Below are 21,251 nucleotides of genomic sequence, written 5' to 3'. Positions count from 1 at the left end.
TAGTTTTTTGTAGCCTTCCACAGACATTCCACTGCTATCTTTTTTATTGAAAGTAAATTATTATGCAGGCTGAGAGGGGTTCCCAAACTTTTTCATATGGCTATGTTGCAATAACCCAACACATCAATCAAAACCAATAATTGTATTTTTACATGCCCAAGGAAATCTTTAAAATACATCATACTTTTCCATGTGGTCTGCTCTCTTGCTTAGTGAAATGTGTGATTTGTACACGCATATGCCGAGCCAAGCAAAGGGTCACAGCTGAGTGAATTTGCTTTTATCAAAAATCCCACCTACATTGAGCCACATATGATGAAAGGCTCATTATCACTGGATAGCTGAGGTTCATAGCATTTCAATGATGTATAGTTGTCTATGAATGGTCATTCAAACTACATGTCCCACCTGAACATAAAATACAAGAAATAAATTGGGAGTGTGATGGCTCATTATTATGCATCATTATGCACAAGCTTCTGTGAGAGTACATGAGGATTGTCCGATTGACACACAATAAGTTCTGAACTAGGGAAGAGTCTTATCTTATTATTCTTCTACTACTTCAACAAAAAAAAGAAAACATTCAGTTGAGGAAGTCCTAGAAATTGTTCAGAATGCTAGTGATAAGGAATATCAAGATCTTCAGTCAAATTCATATCACAGTTTTGATTCTACTGAGAGTAACGCATTTGATAAAGGACCCAATGTTTTACGTACTGTTTATAGTATAACTTATCGCAGCATGCAGTTAAACAGTTCAAGTGTCATGGATTCAATTATCATACTTGGAATGTGTCTGCTGCACATTCTCCCTATGTTAGGTTTTGGAGCAGTGCTGTTTCAATTTCAGCTTAATGAGTACCAGCAAATGCTTCCTTATGTACCAATGAGTACTGTTATATTGTACCTGCGCCGCTCAAAATTTCACATGAGGATCTCAACTGAATGTCACTATATCATGCTCCTTGCATATAACAAAAGGAAAAGACTTATTTCAGCTATTGAAGGGAATGACAGCACAATTACAAACAGGAAACAAAATCAAATGGCAGACTTGGGTGGGGGAGAAGCGCTTCATTGGACAAATCTCAAGCACTCAGTGAAGCAAGCATGATTAAAAAACCGATAAAAATCTCATACACCTCTGTCGATCCCTTTATTGGTTAGGGTGAGTTGGGGGATTATACAATAAGCCTCACGAGCTTGTGACCCAGCAATGGCCACCTGTGACCCAAAACTGACTGAGAAACACTTGCTTAAGCATATGTGAGGTCTGACAGATTAGCTCTGGGGCCCTGTCCAGGGCTGTTTCCTGCCCTGCCCTACGCCCAGGCTTTCAGCAAAGTCATTGATAACCCTGTAACCCAGCACTGGAAGAAGCTGGTATAAAAATGTATGTATGGATGAGCAATAATTATATATTTGCACTGTTTCCTGCCCTGCCCTACGCCCAGGCTTTCAGCAAAGTCATTGATAACCCTGTAACCCAGCACTGGAAGAAGCTAGTATAAAAATGTATGTATGGATGAGCAATAATTATATATTTGCAAACTGTTTAATTATTGCTTTAGAGCAATATACAGGGGGTTTGTGTGAGTACATATTTAGTTTTCTACAAAAAATAAAAAAATACTGCAATACTTATTTTGAGAGACTGTTTGGGTGCTGCCCTAGTGAAGAAAATCTTCAATTTTTGAACTGCAGACTTTTTATATTTAAAGTTTTAAGTATTTTGCTCAACAAACCAGGATGAACTGAATTTAAAGGACCTGGGAAAGGATTGCTGCCATAGGACTAGGAATTACAGAATAGTTTACAGCTTGATAAAGGAAGAAGTGTGGTGGTATTTAAAAAAAAATTAAACACTTTGATCAGAGTTATTTGTCATCAGGAGAAGACAGCCAATCAAATGTCATATGTCCTCAAACCTCAAGTGTGCATTTTAACATAAATGTAGCTTGTCCAAGGGACCAAAAAAACAAACTACAAAAGTGCAACAGAGGAAGCAATGTCAGAGATCGAGACACGTGGCCATTTTGTTTGAATGTCAGAGAGCTTAATTTTACTTTCAGTAAACTTTTCTAAGACTGCTTATATCCAGGCTTTGCTATCTATTTTATTTTCTTCTGTTTGGTATTGTTAATAAATACCATGTTGTTTTTATATTCCCTATAATTTGTCCTTTATGTAGAGTGTCTGAAATAATAATAGGAGTGTGCCACATGTGGGCAAAATTTCCACTTTCTTACCCAATGAAATTATCAAGGCTGTTAAGGTTGCGCCTCATTAATTAGAACAACTGCGGTAAAAGTAAGACATAGTTTGGTCAGGAAGTGGCAAATAACCAAAAGTGTTCAGATTCTATGTGTTTTGTGATGGCACTTGCATGGTTGTTAGTGTTGTTCATAGTGAGTCCCTAGGTAGGGAATCCTATGTGGAATACTGAGGAGTGACTGACAAGTGGCACCACTTAAGTCTGGCTGGATAGGATTTCTATGTATATCTGATAGGATTTCTGTGTATATCTGTCTGTGTGTGTGTGTGTGCGTGTGCGTGTGTGTTAATCTTCAATTTTGAGAGTAGATGAACCCAATAAATGTTCCTGGCAAGTCTTACGAACTTCAAAATGATACAGGTGTACAAGATTAAATGCTTCCAGAAAGGAACACTATGTTTCTGAAAACTGTTCAATGCTACGCATATGAAATTTACCATTTGCTACAAATACAGCTGACAGGTTGCAGCACAAAAGAAAATTGATTCTGGGGTTGTGTACCATAAAATAGCTTAGTTATGTACTCTAAAGTCCAGTTTTTTGGAGAGAAATTTCTAAAACACCAACATTTTTTGTTTTATTTTAGTTAATATTTGTGTAAACAAAGGCTTTTATTCATATACTTAAAAACTCCAAAATCTTTTTAGACGTGCGTCTTTCCACAACATTATCTCAAAAGCATTTTTCGGTCAGAGGCAAAAAATTATGGAATCATTTACCTGTTTTACTTTGTTGCAAAAAACAAATCAGATATGACACAATACTGTTTTATTTAATAGCTGAACATTCTGGCACTGTAAAACATACCTCAAAAATTTTAATGAAATAGTTGTTATTAATGGCATGTTTTGTTCAGCCCAAAGAGGAAAAATTATGGAATCACTCAACGATGAGGAAAAACTTATGGAATCACCTGGTAATTTGAATTCCTAAAACAAATACTTGCACAAGTATTGCATTGTAGTAAAAGAGAGTGCTTACAGATCTTAAAAAGCTGTTGCACTTGGCTGATTGACAGAAAACATGGTCCCAATATGAGAGCTGTCAGTTGAAACAATGGAAAGGATTATAAAACTCCTTCAAGAAGGTAATTCAACATGGGGTGTGGCAAAAGATGTTGGTTTTTCCCAGTCAGCTATGTCAAAAAGTGGGATTAAATACTAACAAGTGGTGAAGTTGAAAAAGAGAAAGCATACAGGTAGACCAAGGATGACATCAAAGGGTCAGGACAGAAAACACAAAGCAATATGCCTGAAAAATGGGAAATGCACAACAAAAGAAATGAAAAAAATCATCAGAAACAGAAGTCAATGTCTGCAACCAAACTGTAAGAAATCGGCTGAAGAAAATGGGATTTACATTCAGAAAAGCAAAACATAAACCATCACTAACACCTAAACAGAAGAAACAAGGTTACAGTGGGGCTGAAGAGAAGCAGTTATAGACTGTGGATGATTCACTGATGAATCATAAATCTGTACTGGCCAAGGAGATGACGCTGGAACATTTGTTTGGTATCGTTCCAATGAAACATATAATGATGACAGCCTGAAGAAAACAAGCAAATTTCCACACTCATTGATGATATGGGGTTGCATGTCAGGTAAATGACTCTACAGTAAATGTGCAAGTGTACACTTAAATTGTGGACACTTTTTTCATTTCAATACTTGAAAGTGATTAAGTCATTCATTTTTCAGGATGATAATGCATTTGCCATAGAGCAAAGAGCATTTAACACTGGGTTTCAGCAACATGTCAATTTAGCAATTTCTTTTTCTTTGGTTATATTCTTGAATAAAAGCATACTTGTTTTGTTATACCTTTTGTGAAAGTGTTTCTTGGATATTTGGGCTTTGCACATCCTACACTTCACGTCAAAATTCTGTTATTACTATAACATGAAAAATTTTTTTTTAATTATTTTATTTATGTGTTCAACATTTCTTGCCTTGCATTTCCTGTCATCCTACATTTACACTGATTTACACTGTGCTGTAGACACAGAATACACATGAAATGTATGTATTCCAAATAACAATATATTATTTACCCTATATAATTCCAGACACCTTACTCCCAGGAAAACAGACTTCAGCTCTGAGAACAAAGTAAAACAGCTGAATGAACATCCTCCAAGAGAAGTGATTCCATAATTTGTGGCAGGGTTGTAAATACTTTGCTTTAAATGCACTTCTACACAGGGAAATTTTCCAGAAACAGTTTTACTCTGAACTAATAAGGTGGAAGCTAAGTAGTTTATGTTAAATCTGTAAGGTCATGGGTTTGATTGGAACAAGTTTACAAATCCAGTAGAAAATGGCTTGTTAATTTATCAAAATATGGTAGTACTTTTGCAGTAATTAACTTTCAGAATGTTTTAAAATTTTACTTTCCCTTGGCTAGCTTGGGTTACTCTTTGTCATTAGTGTTCAAACAAATGTTGTGTATAGCTTAAAACAGCAGCAGCTATATTAACATCAACTGCTCAGAGGAGGCTACATTAATCAGGCCTTCATAATAGCATAGCTGCAAAGTAACAACTGCTGAAAGAGACAAATGTCAGACAAGGGGAAATCTGCTCTTTAGTGCAAATTTGCACATGTAGGAGGAGCTGTGAGGATGTTGGCAGTTCTTTGCTGGTGACAAGCTATATAAGAGCTACAGGTAAAATTCTGTTACAACGAAATTTTCATTACAACAAAATATTCTTATGGTCCCAACAGTTTTCCCATATGATAGAGTCTATAGGAATTTCATTACTACAGAATACATTCAGTAGATACATTCATTACAACAAAGTTTACAAATGACCTTGAAATGCCAGAATGAATCATCCACAGAGCAGTTAGTTCTGTGGTTGTAACTTAGCTGTGCACAATGATCCCTGAACACAAATATTGTAAATTTTTCTCTTTTTGTTTGGACTTTCCTCAAACTGTTTTTTTGCTGTGTTTGTTTTCTGTGGTTTTCAATGATACCTTTTGCTTATTGCTCATCAACATTTGAAAAACATCCATTGGAATTTAACTCATTGTCACCCTCCTATAGAAATGGCACATGCTCATTCAAGAAACATTCCTATTAGTGCGCTACTCATTCAAGAAAAAACAAAGTCACTGTTGTGAGGTTTCTATACTCTTTTGGGACCTCCCACGCTGTGGAAGACTGTTAATCCGTTGCCGGGGCAACAGCAGGCTCACAGCGCTGCAGAGGCTCGTTGCAGATGCAACTCCGAAAAGATCTCAATGGGTGATGCAAGGAACATTATAAATGCAGGGAACAGTATTACTTGGCCGCTAACCTGGTCACGACCCTGCCTGATTGCCATGTCTGTATATATGAGAGTTGTAGTGCTTTTCCTGTTTCAAGCTGAATACAACTGGTTTTGCTGAAGTACTGAGAGTCAGCCTAGTGTTTTAGGGTGCAAGACTTTAGAAGATTTTACTGTCAGTTGGGGTTGGCTAATTCGCTTTTGGGATCATTTTGGAATTGCAGCCAAAGCAATCTGTGGAGAAGAATCTGCAGTTCCAATTGAAAAAGCAAACGAATGGCATGTAGATGAAATCAGGAAAATCATTTCAGCTCATGAGCCTGAAGACATCCACAATGCTGATGAGATTAGAATCTTCAACCAGCTACTACCGTGTCCAACTTTTGCACTCAAAGGAGATCCATGCTGAGGAGGAATAAAATATGAACAAAGGTTGACAGCTCTACTTTGGTGCAATTCAATTGGCAGCCATAAAGTTACTCCTCTCATCACTGGCAAGTCGATCCATCCTTAGTGTTTTAAGCATGTTACATTCCTTCCCTGCGAGTATAAAGTGAACCAGCAAGTTTGGATGACTCAAGACATTTTGGGAAACTGGCTGTGACAACTTGACAAGGATACTGAGACGCGTGCGTCATTGTCTTGCACCCCAAAACACAAGGCGGAGTCTCAGTACTTTAGCAAAACCAGCTTTATTCAGTATCCTATACAGAGACACAGCATTCAGGCAGGGTCATGGCCAAGTAATACTATTCTATGCATTTATAATGTTCCTTGCTTATAGCGCAACCGCAATGTTTATTTGGATTTTCTTCTGCGGTGCTCTGCTGCAGCACTGTTAGTCTGCAGTTGCCATGCCCCAGCAACGGACAAACAATCTTCCACAGATGTGGCAATCGCGCTTCAGAAACCTCACAATATGAAGACGACGAAAAGGAAGATTCTGCTTCTGATTGATAACTGTGCTGCCCAAAGCATGCTTCCACATTTAGATAATGTCCGAGTTGAATTCCTCCCACCCAGTTGCATGGCAGTGCTTCAGCCATTGGATTTGGGCATCATTCGCACCCCAAAAGCGTATTACTGCAAGGAAATACTGAGAAAATTTCTCGTCAGCATAACTTGTAGACAGGAGGAGTTGAAAACTAACATGAAAGATGCTATTCAGATTATTGCAAACGTCTGGATGCAAGTTAAATGAAACACTATAGTGACAAATATAGATTCTCATTACTACAAAATTTTCATTACAACAATTTTTTTTTTTTTAGGTCCCTGGCACTTCATTGTAACAGAATTTTATGTGTATTTTGTGTCCTTTGAGCTGCACTTTAAAATGCAAGAACAGACTAGGTATTTTTTTAAATAAAAACTTTCACTGTAAAGCACAATTTCACTTGACAAATTAGTAGATAAGACTTTATTGTAATTTTATTACTGAAGGTCAGCAAATAACAAGATTACAATGGCATTCCATGACTTTTCCCTACATTAACATACATTATAACTAAATTCATTTGTAAGTGTAAACAAAAAAAAAAAAAAAAAAAAACATATAATATACCATGATGATGAAGAATAATAACTTCAACTTCAAAAATGCCAAACTTATCCATTAACTTCACTTTTATTCATGGAAGCAACAGACTGTGTACAACTGAAGCTTAAATGAATGATTAACCTGCAAACAAACTTTTCTTTTGTAAGCTTTTACTCATATAAGGCAACAAAAATAGATTTGTTCAAATTTATTGTGTAAAATAATGGTGCAAAAATTAAAAAATGGACACAGCAGTTTTTTTGAACAAAACTATAATTTTGTGGAAATCACCTAATTTATCAGGCATAATTTCAAAAGCAAAGACACATAAATTCTGTATTACCCACACATTAAAAATTACATAATGCAAACAACCAGAAAAAAAATGCTTATCCAAATTAAGACTGTTAAAATTCTAATTCTATCTAAAGGAAACTCAACATATTGTCCTCAGCTAAGTAGTTAGCAGAGAAAAAATAATGATTACCTACTAAGTTTTTTAGGGAATGTAAAACTAAAGAGAATTTTGTTTTTATAAATAACAAAGGGCATCCAACAGTCTTTAAAAGTATGAAAACTATGGAGTGAAACTGCTGTTAAAAGCAAACATGTATAAAAATAAAAAAGTAGCATGGTGCATTTTTCCAAAGAGTATAATTAAGTCAATAGTGTGACTACTTGACGCAGAGTATATGTACCGTTTATTAAAAAAAATATATGTAATTGAATTTTCATGTTAAATTGGTTAATTTAAAAGAACCGACTACATGACTACTAGCATAAACATAGATTATAAATGTACTATTCAATAATATCATGAAAAATGAAAAAAAAAACATTTTAAATACAGTAACCATGGAAAAAAACATTATTTAAAATACAGTACCCATTAAACAGACATTTCCTTCAAATAAATTCATAGTATTTCTAAGTGTATCTAATGTTACAGCTTTAGCATTTAAAAGGTATTGATTGATAGAAAAATATTTTCCAATACAGTGTTCAAAAATAAAGAAGAAAATTATAATTAACTTACATCTTCAATCTCAGGTTTAGGGGATAACTTAATGGATGCCTTTGAATTTGCAGCCTACAGGGTTAAATAAATAAATAGATTTAAAAAAAAATACTGAAAAATACCTTTAAACTACATTTAGAGTAATACGCAAAACCACAGTTTTGTTGAGGGGAGGACAATATACATACATCTCTTTCAGCTTCCGTTGCCATAGTCACAAAATTGTCTGGAAAGACACCTTCTTTTCCATTAATTTCTCCCTTCCACCACCCAGGTTCCCCTGTTACCTACAAAATACAAAAATATTTCAGATAAAGGAAGCCATCTTTCTAGTTTGTCTCAGGTCTGCACAGAAATCAAGCTTTATATATATCATTTATACACATAAAATACTTTTTTTTGGTTGTTAAAGTCATGTACATACTTTTGTTAATTAAATACATACAACCAATGTCTCTTATTTTGTACATCAATGTAGAACTGGATAGGATACTCTCTTGCCTCTAAAATAACTATTTTTTGAGGCACAGATTCAAAAAGGTCATACAAACATTTCTTTGGGATGTTGGTCAATACTGACTCTATACCATCACCTAGGTACTGCAGATTTTTTGACACACACCCCCCGATTCCAATTTACCCTACATAAACTCAGTTGGATTGAAACCCAGGTACTGTGGCGGAAACTAGAATCCACGTTAGATATGATATAGACTAAAGACCAAATATGTTCCCAAAGTAAACTTTTACCACTGAAAACAAAAGGGCATCGGGTCCCAAAACTGCATGCTATTTTAGAAATAACTGATGCATCCAGTTTCTTGTCATCATTCTGTGATGGCAAGTTTCTTAGCACAGATAATGCGGATGCAACAGACTGACCCATTGCAATTTCAAATTTCTGTTCAAAGCTGTCAACAGCACAGACGTCAATGAACTCTGCCCCGTCCCTGCATTCGTGCGCTGCTTTATGCAGTCTCCTCCCAGTCCACTGTGCTCAGTCAGCCAGGAGATTGACTGCTGCTGGTCTGTTGTTGACTGAATTAATCGGCAACACAATACACCGTGGGCCAAAAAAACATGCCACTTAATTATTTTCAACTATAACTCTGTTATTTCTTGATCGATTTTTACATTTTTACACTCTACATATTGAGCTTGGCTGTTCCCATTTTCCCGGGAATTACAGCAGTTTCATTCCCGGGAATGAAAAATGTCCGGGAATAAAAATGTCCGGGAATCCTGGTAATCGGGAGCCTGGGAATGGATTCCCTAGTCACAGGCATTCCCGCTCTGTCTGGAGGACTGTTAAAGACTTATTGACTCGGCATCTAATCCTTGCATGTGCGCGAGTTACAAAATGTAAACAAAGGCAAGATGGCATCGACATCTCATGAGGGAGCGAAGCAAGTGCAGAAAAGAAAATACTCAGCAGACGATGTCTTGCGCACTACTGCTGAGTCGGACTCTGATTTTTCAGAATCTGATTTTGTTGACAGTGATCAGGAGATCGAGTAATAGAGTGAGGAACTTGCATCAGCTGATCGGACACTAGCCGATGCTGCCCCAGCTGATCGGCTGCCAGCTGAGCGCATTCACGCAGCCGATGCACCTACCGCAAGGTTCGCGTGGGAGGAATACCCAGACATTGATCCGTGGGAGCCAAACTGGCTACCGGACTTCACAAGACAGCATGGCTTGCTGTTGGAACTGACAAATTACCAGCCGCTGGACTACTTTAGGTTGTTTTTTCCTGAGGCTGCTTTTCAGCTACTGTCAGATGACACAAATAGGTATGAAGAGCAATTTCTTGAATCGCAGGCTGCGCTTGCACCACATTCTCGTTTTTCAAAGTGGAAACCCACATTACAAATAGAGATGGGACTAGACTGGCGATATAACTTCAGGGAGCATTGGTCCAAACGTGCTTTGTCCCCTGGTGGCTTTGGACAGGTTATGCCGTGTGATAGGTATGTGCTCCTGCAAAGTTTTATTCACTTCTGTGATAACCAGAAGCAAATCTCAAGGGGTGAGCCAGGCTATAACCCCATGTATAAAGTTTAGCCCCTGCTTGACATTGTGGAACCAACATATAATTTTATCAGCCTGGCCGTGATTTGTCTTTGGATGAATCTATGATAAAATACAAGGGACACCTTTTTTCCCCGCCAGTATATGCCAGACAAGCCCACAAAGTATGGCATAAAGGATTTTGTACTGGCAGAAGCAAACACTGATTTCTGCCTGAAAGTAATTACACATACAGGAAAGCATTCCTTTCAAAGAGAGAACTGTCCCTTGACAAGTCAGGTTGTGCTGGAGCTGCTTTAGGGCTATGAACATTTGGGTCATGTTGTGTACATGGACAATTGTTCATGGAGCTACAGAGCAGGGGAACTGGAGCTTGTGGCACAGTGAGGTTGAACAGGAGACACATGCCTTCACAGCTGAAGCCAGACAGGCTGAAGATGAAAAGAGGTGAAGTGGCATGGCACGATGTCAAACAGGTGACTTGTCTCGCTACAGAACACACTAACAATAAATGTGAGAAAATACAAACCTGACTGTGTTGTGTGCAGACAATTGAAAAGGAGGCACCAGTGTAACACATATTGTAAGCAGTGCAACGTGGCAATGCATGCAATTGGCTGCTTTGAGCGATATCAGGACTTTGCTGTGTAACATGTAAGTGATATGTATGTGAAATCATACAGTATGCAGGCTCATACAACATGCAAGACAGTAACATTTGTCAAAAATAAATATTTTTGTTGTTTTGATATGTTAAACCATTGCTTTGTGTTCTTTTTTAAAAAAAGTTAGTTTTTGGAAAAATATTCAGCCCTGGGAGGAAAGAAGCAAAAAAAAAAAATAGCCCTAAAAGAGTTAAAGGCTGCCTCAAAGCGATTATATACACACGTTTCTCCAGGTCTTTATTATCCTGCCACAGCTTATCGTTTGTCTTGAGCAAACCATTTATTTCTTTCTTTATATCTTTCTTGAGCTCCTTTATGTCTTGAGCAGTGGCCGTGGCCATTGCAGCGATCATTACCTTCAGGTCGGACAGATTGTTTCGGCCTTCGTGCTCAGTAGGTGAAGTGACAAGCCCTGTTACAGCCGATGCTCCTGGCCTGCGAGGAATAGATGAAAAAACAGAAGGCAAGGCCATTTCCAGTTTCAATGGTTCTTCTGGAATCAACGAGCTATTGCGACCTGCATCACTTGCACATTCGCTCCCACTTTCGCTTTCAACTGGGAGATCTGTGCTTTCGCCTGTCTGCTCCAGGTCAGTCTCTGTAAGGCCATACCTTGAGGTTGGACTTGGATTTGATGCCTGTCTATGCTTGGGTGTAGCTTTGGTTATCTTTTCAGTTACTTTGAGCACCTTTCTTACCGCTCACATTTATATATGCTTGCATATACTGTAATAGAACCTCCTCGAATTGGGTAAATACGGGATACCTCGGGATGATAAAAATAACATAATAGATGAGACCAACATGCATATCACTTAAAAGACTCCTATACCAGTATGCCCAAAAAATGCAGGTATTAGGTAATTTCACGGCTTATTTTTTTATGGGTTTAGTCCAAAATTTTTAAAAAGTCCAGTTAAAGGTAAACTGTCAACCATATAAAAATATAAGAACACAGTAACAACATATTATTGGATTCTGTAACACATTTTTCTCCTTACTGAGGGCACTATAGACATGTTTAATCAAAGCTGGCAGCCATGCAAGGCTTCTTCACCGACTTGACTAAGAGGGCAAGAAATGGACTTTACCTTATTCTCTCATGATTTCTGGCACTTGCAGAATCTCTGTCAAAGCAGCAAAACTGCAAACATTAAGGAAATATAGACACAGAAGAATATCAAACCCTTAATCATTCTTCTCACCTCTATTCTAATGTATGGAGATATTTAGGTATTACTATTGACAGAAAAACAACGTAAAAGGATATGTTGATTGCTGCCAGGTCCTGGCCAGTGTGCCAACTAGCAAACTAAATGTACAAAAAACTTTGAAGAGAAAAAAAGGGACAACACTGAAATCTAGGTAATTTGAAACTGCATGTGAGAGGGGGTTTACTTTCCTAGCGCCAATGTCACTTCAGTCAGGGCCGGTCATGTTAACAGCTAACCTCCAAGTCTGTGGAGATGTTAAAAGGTGTTGATGCTGGTGAATCTGTGAAACATCAGTACTAACTCCTGCACTACAGCGATGACTCAAAAGAATTTTTTTCAGCAGTTGAACAACTGATGAAAAAAAAGTATCAGTTTTGTAAAAATGTAGAGCTTTTACATTTTTGTTATTGGAAATAATTTTGAAGTATTTTCCTATTTCCCACAACGGACTGCCACGCTCATATATGATAGAGGTTGAGTCAAAAAGGAACTGTGAAGTATAGGGTCAGGATTGATATTAATCATTTTGAGCAAGTTACTTGCCTGACCTGAGAGCAATTAGAATTTCAATAATTCTCCAGAGCAATATTGAACATATACATTGATATGTTATGGAGGAAGGCTGTAGCTAGTCACTACTGAAGCAAGACTGAAAACAAAAACATTAACACCACTGTAGAAGAATTCACTCATGAGTACTGTCTGAAGAAAGCAATTATCCAAAAGGAATGTACAAGATACATGCAGTGTTTGTTTTCATATGTTACTTGCAGGACTCTACTGTCACTATAGCACTTTTGGCTTTACGCTCCAAATACACCTTCACATTCTAACTGTATAAAAATGCCCTTTTTCAAAAAAAAATCAACTGCTTCGTGTAAAAACTCGTAGCAAACATGAACGATACTAACATCACCATCAACATAACATTTATAAGTGTTAACACTAGAATTACCGGAGCCTACGAAAAAACTCGTATATCCGGTCCACCTTAAATCGCTTCTTAAATCCATTCACACCTCTCCGCCAGCATCCTTTGTCCTCTAAATGTGCTGATAAAAGACAAGCTGCCAGCAGCCGGCTATTCCATCCCCCCACCGACTTAGAACGTGAGCGAAGTTTTCCCAGCTCACGCCTTGATTGATTATGTGGGAGTGAAGTGGAGTTTTACAGTGGAAATAAGAGATCATTATTCTAAAGTAATCTGTGTAAACACATTGTTAAAACAGAAACTTTCTCATATTTTAGTAATAAATGTTACAAAATGTAGTAGGCATAAACTATAGAATGTGTAAAGCCCGAGTTCCAAAGATCAAATAAACACTTTCACAAAAGCTTCAAGGACAATACGACAGCCTCTGTGGCGTAGCGCGTTAAGATTTGCCTCTTAGAGCACAACAGCTCTGCCGCCTCTCAGACTTGAGTTCAATTCCCCGCTGGGGATAAAATGTTGCTTTTTTTTTTTTTTCTTTTTAACCTCAAACGGACATAAAATTTATAAATTGGTATGCACTGTCAGTTGTTTCTGCTGCCTGAATGAGCTCACCCGCTCTAATATCACCCCTCCCCTGGGTGAGCTCATTCAGTGCAGCAGAAACAACGCACGTTGATCTTTTTTTTTCTTTCAGTACATGTGCCTTCCCTGTTTATTTATATATCTCTGCCTGTCTGTCTCCCTATTACGCAGTGCTCGTCTGTCTGTGTGTTATGGATCTTAAAAATAACAGTTATAAGGACAGTTGTTCCTGTTAATTCCAGTCTCAATTGTTAAAAAAATATTTTAAAAGGAGCATCCCACATGAAAATATAACGATCTCATTAACTGACAGTGCATACCAATTTATAAATTTTATGTCCGTTTGAGGTTAAAAAGAAAAAAAAAAAAAGCAACATTTTATCCCCAGCAGGGAATTGAACTCAAGTCTGAGAGGCGGCAGAGCTGTTGTTCTCTAAGAGGCAAATCTTAACGCGCTACGCCACGGAGGCTGTTGTATTGTCCTTGAAGCTTTTGTGAAAGTGTTTATTTGATCTTTGGAACTCGGGCTTTACACATTCTATAGTTTATGCCTACTACATTTTGTAACATTTATTACTAAAATATGAGAAAGTTTCTGTTTTAACAATGTGTTTACACAGATTACTTTAGAATAATGATCTCTTATTTCCACTGTAAAACTCCACTTCACTCCCACATAATCAATCAAGGCGTGAGCTGGGAAAACTTTGCTCACGTTCTAAGTCGGTGGGGGGATGGAATAGCCGGCTGCTGGCAGCTTGTCTTTTATCAGCACATTTAGAGGACAAAGGATGCTGGCGGAGAGGTGTGAACGGATTTAAGAAGCGATTTAAGGTGGGCCGGATATACAAGTTTTTTCGTAGGCTCTGGTAATTCTAGTGTTAAATGAGTCATTGAAATCCTAAGGTGCACCTAAGTTTGGGCACCAAAAACAAAATGGTTTAACTTTGCCAGAACTGACTGGATTGAAAAACATCAGCTTAATGGATTCCCACTATTGATTGATTCTTAGTTTTTCTTCTTATTCTTTCTGAAGTATACTCATCTGCTATGTGCAAACAGTGGTACTCTTGAAATTACAATGTAACAGTGATTCAAATAAGAAAAAGTACTGATTTTTGACTACATATTCAGCCAGCTGCTTAAGCATTCAAATTTATTTACACTGGTTGTTCAAGGGATGATATCCAGATACAATAAACAAATGTTCACAAGAGACCAACATTGGAAAACATGGCTTTTAAAATTAACATAGTTACATTACGCATCATCCCTTTATGGTGAACAAAAAAGCTTGACACCAGGAGAAGGCAAACTCACTGACATTCTGATTCCCACTCAGAACTATACCTTGACAGCCTATTTTAAGGGTGGACTTGAATTAGCAGATATCACCATAGTAATGTTTACAGTGTGTGTAAATTCTTGTTCTAGAGATGTTCCACAATACAGCGCAATCTCACATAGTGTACAGAGCTTGCCTGTCTGTAACGTGTGATGGACGGCTGGCGTTTCAGTCTGGCCGGGATGTCCCTCAACAGAGGAAAGGAGGAAAAGTAGCCTTTTCAGGGCACTGCATCCCCCAGGACGCTAGATGGCAGCTTCCCTGGACAGAAATGGTTCCCCGGATTCCCTCAGGGCATCATGGGACATGGAGTCCGTTTCATCAGCCCTGTTGGATGCCGTGGGTGCCACCAGGGGGAGCTCACCAAGAACCTGGGGACTATTATTGGTACAACAACCCAGAATTACTTCGGAGTCACGAGGACGGAAGCCGCAGTACTTCTGGGATACTTGAAGGCTGCCTAGCACTCTGAAAAATAAAATAACTAATGCTCACAAACAAGAAAGAGGCTTCAGTAAGATAGCAAAATGTTTTCAGGTAGCTATCTCCTCAGTCCGCCCAAGAATCCTTCTGAATCAGAAGCCTTTTGCATGGATGAATGGATGAAAATACACCAAGTAAGAACTGAAAGACTCTTAGTTGGTTACAAGCTGTGATAATTGCCAAAAGGGGGTGTTGTGAAGGAAAGTAATTATAATTAAGGAAAACTAAAATCAAAACTGAAACTATTAATAAAAACAATTTTCGCAAACTGACATAAAATAATTATCAAAACCAAAATGAAAAACTAAACAAAACTATTAAAGTAGCTGGAAAGACTAACTGAAAATGATAATTTACTAAAATATTTTTAGTTTTAATTTTTGAATAAGGCCATTAGTCTTTAACTCTTGTAACTTTTAACAGGTCACTGCCATATTTATGCAACAAGCTTTAGGTGATGTGTGTTCTGCACTATGGTGCATTATACAACAGTCAGAATTCTAGACCACGTTTTTTGCCCTTTGCAATGTTTGGTTAAAAGATATCTGAACACCTTGTCAATTAATTCTATATCTATTGAGCCACAGCCACACAATTGTCATTTTGGAGGGACAGTCTATCTGTGGACCTAATAACGTGGCCACTAGGTATAGTTGTTTAAACAGTGTCAGCCACTGATTCACATGAAAATCATGCCTATGTATACTACAACAGACCAGTAACCTAACCTAAAAATGAGTAGTAATGACAGAAACAGCTTAACATTGCTTTACAATAAATGTAGACACCTTATACTACAAATCAGAATCAGAACTCACTTTACTGACCAGGTACACTAATGTGAGCTAGGAATTTGTCTTGATAGTATTAGTGCAACATACAAGGGCAACACAGAATGCAAAAGATAAATATAAGAAGAAAAAATATAAAATAAAATATCATGCAGCATACATGGGCAATACTAAGCATAAGGAGATAACAGGATTAAAATGTCCAAGCAGTCCAGTGTGCAGGTATACATAGATACTGAGCAGAAGCTCAGATCTGATTAATCAGAATAACTGCATATTTATAAAAAAAAAATCTGCTTTGGTGACAGGTTGTTTTAATTTCACTTCATGAAGACGTGTGCCGAAGGTGAGTCTTTGGGGCAAGTGATGCCTGGGAGCATTGGACCACCCATGATCTTTGCGGCCCTCTTCCTTACCCTGGACTAATATAGGACTTCAAATGTGTGCTAAGTTACAGCCTCTGATCCTTTCACAGGCTTTGATGATGCTTGCAGATTGGCCTTAGCTTGAACAGGAGGTCAGAATGGACTTGATGATGTCTGTGTAGAATTGGTCCAATACTGAAAAAAAGAACATTCTCTGATGGGCTTTCTTAATAACGCTTGTGATGTTACTGTCTCACCTAAGATTTTGTGATAGCACAGTGCAAAGAAATTTAAATAATTTTATCATCCCAATGGCTGGACCATTCATGGTGAGTGGATAGGTGAGCAGGTGACTGTTTCCTGAAATCTATGATCATCTCCTGAGTTTAAAGAATGTTAAGGTCCAAATTATTATGGCTGAATTACAGTGTCAGATTTTCCACCTCTTGTTTGTATATGGATTCATCACTGTTTGAAATGTGGGCAATTAGTGTGATGTCATCTGCCAATTTAAGACATTTGAGAGATGAATCACCAGAGATCGTCATTTGTATAAAGTGAAGAGAGTAGGGGAGAAATACAGAACCCTGTAGAGCTCCAGTACTAAGGGTTAATGGGTCAGACGTGTGTGCCCAAATGCATGTACAGGTTCCAATCTATAAGAAAGTCTGTGATCCAAAAGCAGGTTGAACTGGGTGATCTAGGAGCTCTGGGATGCTTAAAGCAGAGCTAGAATCCACAAACAAGATCCTCCTGGCTTATCAAGGTGTGGGTACAAAAAAAGGCTCAGACCTAAATTCACTGCATCATCCACAGACCGACTGGCTCTGTATACAAGCTGAAATTGGTCCAAGAAGTCTTGTAGCATTCTTGAGTTAATTCAGAATGAGGCATTCAAAGGTCTTCATTACCACAGAGGTTAAAGCTATGGGTCTTTAATCATTTGGGCCTGTGACCTTTAATTATTTTTTTCAACTGGAATGATGGTGGATTTCTTGAAGCAGGCAGGAACAGAGCACAGATCCAGAGATTGGTTGAAAATGCTGCAAATACTGTAGACAACCGGTCTGCACCAGTGCCTGCGCTTGGAAGAGGAAATAAGATCTGGACCTGCAGCTTTTTCCATATTTTGCTTTTTGAATATGCTGCAGACTTCTTTTGCATGATGACAAGAGGGGGAAAACGAAAAGAACAGGAGTGCACAGTAAAAACAGTGTGACCATCAGGTAGATTTATGTCCCATTGTCTTTCAAAGCAGCTGTAAAACTGTTTTGATTAGCAAAACTGGGATCAGCAGAACTTGTTTCTTGTAGTTAGTGATCTATTTAAGGCCTCTCCAGACTGATACACTGTTGTTTGCAAACAATTGTTCCTGCAACTTATTTGAGTATTTCCTTTTTGCAGGTTTGATCCATTTCTCCATGATATACTTGGCTTTCCTGTATTCTTCACAATTACCAGATTCTTTGTCCTGGCGCAGTCGTGGAAAGCAAAAACTAATATATGAAGTTGCAGCATCAGTGAATTCATGTAGGTTGCAGTTTTGAAGGTATTCCAGTCGGTGCAGGCAAACAGTCCTGAAGCTCCTCTATTGCCTAACTGTTCAACTTTCTGTTCTTTTTTACTGACTTTACAGTTTTCAGCTTTTGTTTATAAGCAGGAATAAGGTGAATCATAGAATGGTCAGAATTACCAAGGGGGGCACGGGAAAAGGCATGGTAAGCATCCTTAGTAGCTACATAGCAGTGATCTAGAATATTTCCACCTCTGGTAGGGCTTTTTATTTGCTGTTGTTATTTAGGAAGGATCTGGTTAAAACTGACATGGTTAAAATTACCCAAAACAATCATTTGCAAGTCTAGATTGTCTTTTTCAATCTTAGTGATTACATCAATGAGTCACCACTACACTTCGTGAGCATTAGCATGAGGACAAGTGTAAACATTGGATAGAACCAATGAGGAAAAGTCGAGTGGTAAATAAATCAGCTTACTACAGTTTTAATAAGCAGTTCAAGGGTGGAAAAGCATGATTTTAAAAGAACTGTCACATTGTTGCACAAACCTTGATTGATGATGAAACACACTACTCCAACCTTTATTTTGTTGCAAAGTTGGGTAGTGCAGTCTGCAGAGTCAGGAATACAGTCATTCAGCCAAGTTTCAGTAAAGCACAGAGCAGATAAAAAGGAAGGTCCCTTTTAGTAAGTATTGACAGCTGCAGTTCATTAATTTTGCTTCCCAGCAAGCGTACATTAGATAGACATATTCTATTCTGGCAGTAGTTGCTGTTGTCCTTGCTTCCTGATTCAAACCAGGACACCAGATCTTCTGCCTCTGGTACCCCGCTGTCGAGGTAACTGTTTAGTTGAATGAGCAAGGTTGTTAACCCTTAAACTGCCACATACTTGGGGTTGTGGTTAATGCACCCCTGGATGCCAAATACTTTTTGCTGTACTTTTTAAGGAAACGGAACAATTTACCAAGAAAGTGTGAAATTTTAATGGAACACATTTTTTCATGCAAAGAGCATCACAATTATTGCAACACTAATCATTTTACACACTGCCAATGAACTGTAAAAACTACGCTTAAAAAAAAAAAAAAAAAACTACTGCAACAATCTATTATTATATGTACAAGGTGCGACTGACGCCATTGATGAAATTCAGTAAATCACCGAACCAACTGCGCTTGAACTGGCTGCACACAAGCACACAGAGGCCAATGATGATGATTGCGAGCTAGTCTAGTTCAGCGGCTGAATCCCAGGGACAGTGATGCTGCAGTGCTGCAGGGGGAGGCGTGTGGTCATGAGCTACCTGCTCAACGAATGGACGGCATGGACTGATCAGCTCCAACATGCTGGCAAATTGCAATAGGAACCGACTATAGCCGGCTGCGACGTTCAACGAATGTACTTTGCTGAATCTATTTGGCTCCGGCGTGCTGGCAAATTGCACTGGGAACCAACTATTACTGGTTCCAGCACTTTAAGGGTTAAGATCCACGTATGTTGTTATTAAATCTGGATTCACATCTTTTAACACACTGTGACTGATATTCAGAAGCTCTTCTTGTGTGTATGTTTATCTGACTCTGCAAGGTAATAATGAATTTAACACAAAAAGACAGACAAGGATAGAGCACCAACATTACCATGGTTGCCATCCTAGGCGCCACTCATATACACTGAATGAAATTATCATTTTCCAGGTTTCCAAACAGTACCATTACCCGAGAAGGGCATGTAGGGTAAAGAACTATCAATTATTCTGAGTATATAGGGAATAATTTTACAAATGGGTCAGATGAGAGATGAGCTGAGACATTGGACTATTAGAATGACAAAGGTGGTTTTGAAGGTTAAGAGAGACAACACTGGTGCTTGATGGTTACAGTAAAATAATCAACAGCTTTACCATTGGGAAATGTGACTGGAATGAAGATTTTACATAAGCATCCAAATCCTTATTGATGTTTTCGCAAGTCTATTTTTTCATTGTTCTTTCTGGAGAACAAAATGAAGTATTCTTTGTTGCCTTGTATACATCTGCTGTTTAGTCTCTTACGTTTTTTTTCTTTGCATAGAATTTAAGTGAATCAGTTGTTTTTCAGTATAGGCTTTTAAAATGATACACATAATATACCATATATCACTTGTCTCAAGACAAGTAAAAATAAAGTGTAGTATAGTTCACTGTGCAAATAAATTAGTGAGTAAATTTGATGCAGAGGGAAGAAAAAAAAAACACTAAATAAACCACTGTCTTCTTCAAAGTAACAGCATATTCTGTTAGGAATGGCTAATCCTATGTCATCAAATGATTAAACTAAGGCCATGATCATAAAAACTTAGATCATAATAAAAAAGGAATGCCTCCTTCTCAGTAATTTGCAAATTTTACATTTAACCTGATTGCTTTTCTGCTTCAGACTGTCAAATGGAGAATGACTGACTGGTTCAAGTAAGTTCTACAAACTCTGTTGCCTTTAAGGCATTATAGTATGGTTACAATCATTACAAGCCACTTGGTCTTGTATATCAGATCAGCACTAGTTGAGTATCTCCTTACAAGTTTTGCTATCATAAAAGCAATAATTAAAATACCAAATTAAAAAAATATATACAAGTGCTGTTCTTACCTTACTCAGTATGCGTATGATGTCACCTTCTTTTAGACTAAGTTCATCTTCATTTGTCCCTTCATAAGTAAAGCAAGCTTTACAATATTCCTTAACTGTACAGTTAAAACACAGAACAAACACATAATTAAGCTTACTTTGATTTTTTGATTTTCATCTACAGTGTATACTATTAAATAGTTAGATCTTAGAAGTCTTAACACAGTTGAAGACAGATGCAAAAACCATCAAGGACCATTCATATAAATTCTGTAATCATGCCTGGTTAAATTATTTCTTTAACAGCTGGTTTGCACTTGGGGAGGATTTCTACTTAAATTGAAATAGTAAATAATATCAGAACCTTCCCATAACTGTTTAAGTCAACAAGAACATAAATTAGAAAACAAATGGTTAAATATAGAATTATTTTAACTATATAGTATATCTGTATTAGCTGTGTTAAATAGACTAAAATTCAAAACTGCAGAATAATTCTTACCATTTAACTATCAAACTATGGAAGAAGAATGATTAAACACTTAATGTCCCATATAAAAATGAAGATTTTTTTTTTATTTTTATAGAATTCAATAAAGTGTTATAA

General features: G+C 37.6%; 1 protein-coding gene across 2 annotated transcripts in view; it reads right to left on the bottom strand.

Moving 5' to 3' along the window:
* The window catches only part of cd2ap (CD2-associated protein), a 277,447-nt gene that overhangs the window by 104,234 nt on the left and 151,962 nt on the right, over positions 1 to 21,251 (bottom strand). For both annotated transcript variants that reach the window (XM_028796811.2, XM_028796810.2), the window contains exons 8-10: positions 20,666 to 20,760; positions 8,299 to 8,397; positions 8,129 to 8,182 (exon numbers count right to left, since the gene is read on the bottom strand). In XM_028796811.2, the coding sequence (XP_028652644.1) occupies positions 8,129 to 8,182; positions 8,299 to 8,397; positions 20,666 to 20,760 (248 nt within the window). The remainder of the gene's footprint in view (positions 1 to 8,128; positions 8,183 to 8,298; positions 8,398 to 20,665; positions 20,761 to 21,251) is intronic.

This window comes from Erpetoichthys calabaricus, chromosome 3, assembly GCF_900747795.2.
Source record: "Erpetoichthys calabaricus chromosome 3, fErpCal1.3, whole genome shotgun sequence".
Classification (NCBI taxonomy): domain Eukaryota; kingdom Metazoa; phylum Chordata; class Cladistia; order Polypteriformes; family Polypteridae; genus Erpetoichthys; species Erpetoichthys calabaricus.
Note: the sequence above shows the minus strand (reverse complement) of the source record. Positions and strands in the feature narration are given on the sequence as shown.